The following is a 3038-nucleotide window of genomic DNA, read 5'->3' as shown; positions in this document are numbered from 1 at the left end:
TTCGTTCCATGAACGAGAGGTCCACAAATTGAGCGATCAAACCTTCCTACAGTTAGGATCGTCTTAAAATTCCCACTTGGTCAAACATTACTACAGTTAGGACCACAACCAAAATCTCCTTTCGATTCATTTTTTGCGAACGAAAGGTTTACTTTTATTTCGATTCATTTTTTGCGAACGAAAGGTTTACTTTTGAATTGAGTAATCAAACCTTATGACAGTTAGGGTTATTCAAACCAACCTATTTTCTCTAAGTGGAGATTCCACTGTGAGTTTCCTTTTCATCAGGAGATAGAATGTAAAATTCTCCCTCTCCGATTCTGGGTTTATCTCTACCAACAAACAAGAGACCAGGAGATAGAATATAAAATTCTTCCTCTCCGATTCTGGGTTCATCTCTACCAACAAACAAGAGACCAGGAGATAGAATATAAAATTCTTCCTCTCCGAGTATGGGTTTATCTCTACCAACAAACAAGAGATTGAGAAATGGAATATACAATTCTTGTTCTCTCCGATTTTGGGTTCGTTGTCCTATATAGGAAATGCAACCTATTCACACTTTGAAATCCATGTTGTTCACACATGGGGGATGTTATCTCTATCCCTTATTAGAGATAAGCCTACATCTAACACATGTAGCCTACATATTCAACAGTGTAGTTCAAAGTCTAAAAGAGTTTAATTCTTTTAGCGCAACGTTATATGTGAAACGGACTTAGATAATTCACATACTAGCCCGATTCAAACGGTAATCGGTAAAGGTATATCAAATCCGTTGATGGCTGAGGATTTGCCAAAAATCCTATAAGTACTATGGTTATTTATTCTAAATAAGAATGAGTAATCATAATAAAAAAAAACCTCAATGAGCAGAAAGATTCAATATAATGAGCAAAAAGGTTCACTATATTGACCAAGAATTTTCAAACAAAGCTACAAACAAAAAATCGCCCAAGAATCGCCTGAAAATCGCAAAAAATCGACGTGAAAAACCCTAAAAACCCTAAGTCCCAACTTATATAGCAGCCGGGCGAGACAGGAAACTCTATCTCGCTGAGCGAGACAGACAACTCTGTCTCGCCGAGCGAGACAGAAAACACTGTCTCGCCGAGCGAGACAGTAAACTTTTCTGTTTTGCACTATGGAACAGTGGAATACTCCAATGGGTACACGAGTCTAAACTGTATTCCCACCCTCAACAGGAAGTTTCTGGAGAATATTAATCTGAATATTCTTAAGGATAACCTGAGGGATTCTCAATGGATATACCAATTCAATGGTAAACGCTGAATTCACAAGAGCAAGTATCAACTTCAATTCAAGATCTCGACAACGGTCAAGCGATAAACGCGACGCCGGGAGAACGTTAGCTATTCTACGAAGAACTGGATAGACTAACAGCAGAAGAGGTTAAATATTGAAGCCATTTACAAGTCCTTTCATACGATCTATTCAGCCAAGCATTGAAGGGATCGTAAGTAAAATCTATCTTATCCAAAGTAGTTTTAACCAAGGTTGATTGGGTCATACCTGACGGGCATCGCAGTGCCATGCTGCGGAATCTCTCCACATATATCTGTAGGCGTCAAAAAATGCTAATAGATATCCCAAGCATAGAGAAGATCACTCAAAAATTCACAAGAAAGGATTTCATACTGTTTTGAAAAAATCAAAACAAGTATGAACTGTCTCGCCAGCGAGACAGTCTTTGCTGTCTCGCCAGCGGGACAGTCTTTGCTGTCTCGCCAGCGGGACAGTCTTTGCTGCATAATGAGATGTTAACCCAAAATTTGAAACAAAATTATGGGTAAAATGTACCAGCAATAGGCATAACATCAGCCGACGTACCAACGCCTTCAGTTGGTCTCGCTTTTGTTGCGACCGGACTAATCTGGGGAGTGACAGTGACTTCTATCATCATAGGGTCCATAGGAGTAGAAGGTTGAGGCTCAAGAACTGATGATTGCAAATCAACCTCAGTTCCTGCCCATGGCACGAGTTCGCTACCCTCTGGCCGATCAGACGTTCCAGTAATTATAGTAGTATCAGCTCCAGCAGTTGGTCCTATAATTCAGACACTTATATGATTAATCAAGTCAAAATATATACGTATATATATATGTGGAGTTCACAGAACCAAAGTCTTACTCTCAGAAGGACCGGCTTCCGTTGAACCAATTCCAACATCTGAGCCGATAGTTGCATCAGAGGCTTTCTCTAACAGAGAATCAAGGATTTGTTGATGGTCGTCCTCTGAGATATTAAAGTCGAAATTATTAAAATCATCGACTTTGGTGGCATGGGTAGCTTCTCCTTCAATAGGCTCGTGCATCGGGATGTCTAAAGAACATGAGGAACCATAAATAACATGTAAATTTAGACGAATCTGCCCAAGACAAAGATCGATTTTACCTTCATTGGTCGGGGCTGATTCGAGAGCTCCACTACTGGTACCTGCTTCTTTTAATTTGACTAAAAGGAGAGAAAGCGCACAGGTCATTAGAGGAGGCACACGGTCCGACTCATTCATTTCTCGGATTTCTCTTCCGAGAGGAGAAAGATCAGTACCTGTGTCCGCAGCTGATGGATCAACGTCAGGAGTGGGTGGAACATCAGCCGATCCTTCCTTCAGAGCATCATGCATTTGTTGGACGAAGCTTGTTTCCTCAATTTCCATACCTCCGGGAGAAGCAGCATCAGCTGGCAATTCTCCTTCCTCTCGACTCCCTGCAGAAGTTGAACATGAAATAAGTTTGAACGTCAAAAAGTGTAAAAGCTATAAAAACAAATCGTTACCTTGCTCATCAGAAGAAGCACTACGACCAGACGCCTCTTCTACAGCAGGAAGATGAACGCGCGGTTTAGAAACAGCTTTCTTCTGTTTCTTCAGAGGGCGTGCACCAGAACCTTCATGACGATGTTTGGTGCGTAACTCAGCTCGGGGAGAAACTTGAGTTTGAGCTTGAGTAGAAGTTCGAGATATTTGCCGACGAATGAGAGGCACCATATCCTCTTCATCCTCTTCGTCGCAACTA

General features: G+C 41.2%; 1 protein-coding gene across 1 annotated transcript; it reads right to left on the bottom strand.

Moving 5' to 3' along the window:
• On the bottom strand, nt 1805–2748 carry LOC109850506. Its single transcript, XM_020420524.1, has 2 exons — nt 2416–2748; nt 1805–2343 (listed from the first exon to the last, which is right to left on the bottom strand). The coding sequence occupies exons 1-2, from the start codon at nt 2678–2680 to the stop codon at nt 2132–2134; spliced, it is 477 nt and encodes a 158-aa protein (XP_020276113.1). The 5' UTR covers nt 2681–2748; the 3' UTR covers nt 1805–2131.

The sequence above is a fragment of the Asparagus officinalis genome, chromosome 7 (assembly GCF_001876935.1).
Source record: "Asparagus officinalis chromosome 7, Aspof.V1, whole genome shotgun sequence".
Lineage (NCBI taxonomy): Eukaryota > Viridiplantae > Streptophyta > Magnoliopsida > Asparagales > Asparagaceae > Asparagus > Asparagus officinalis.
Note: the sequence above shows the minus strand (reverse complement) of the source record. Positions and strands in the feature narration are given on the sequence as shown.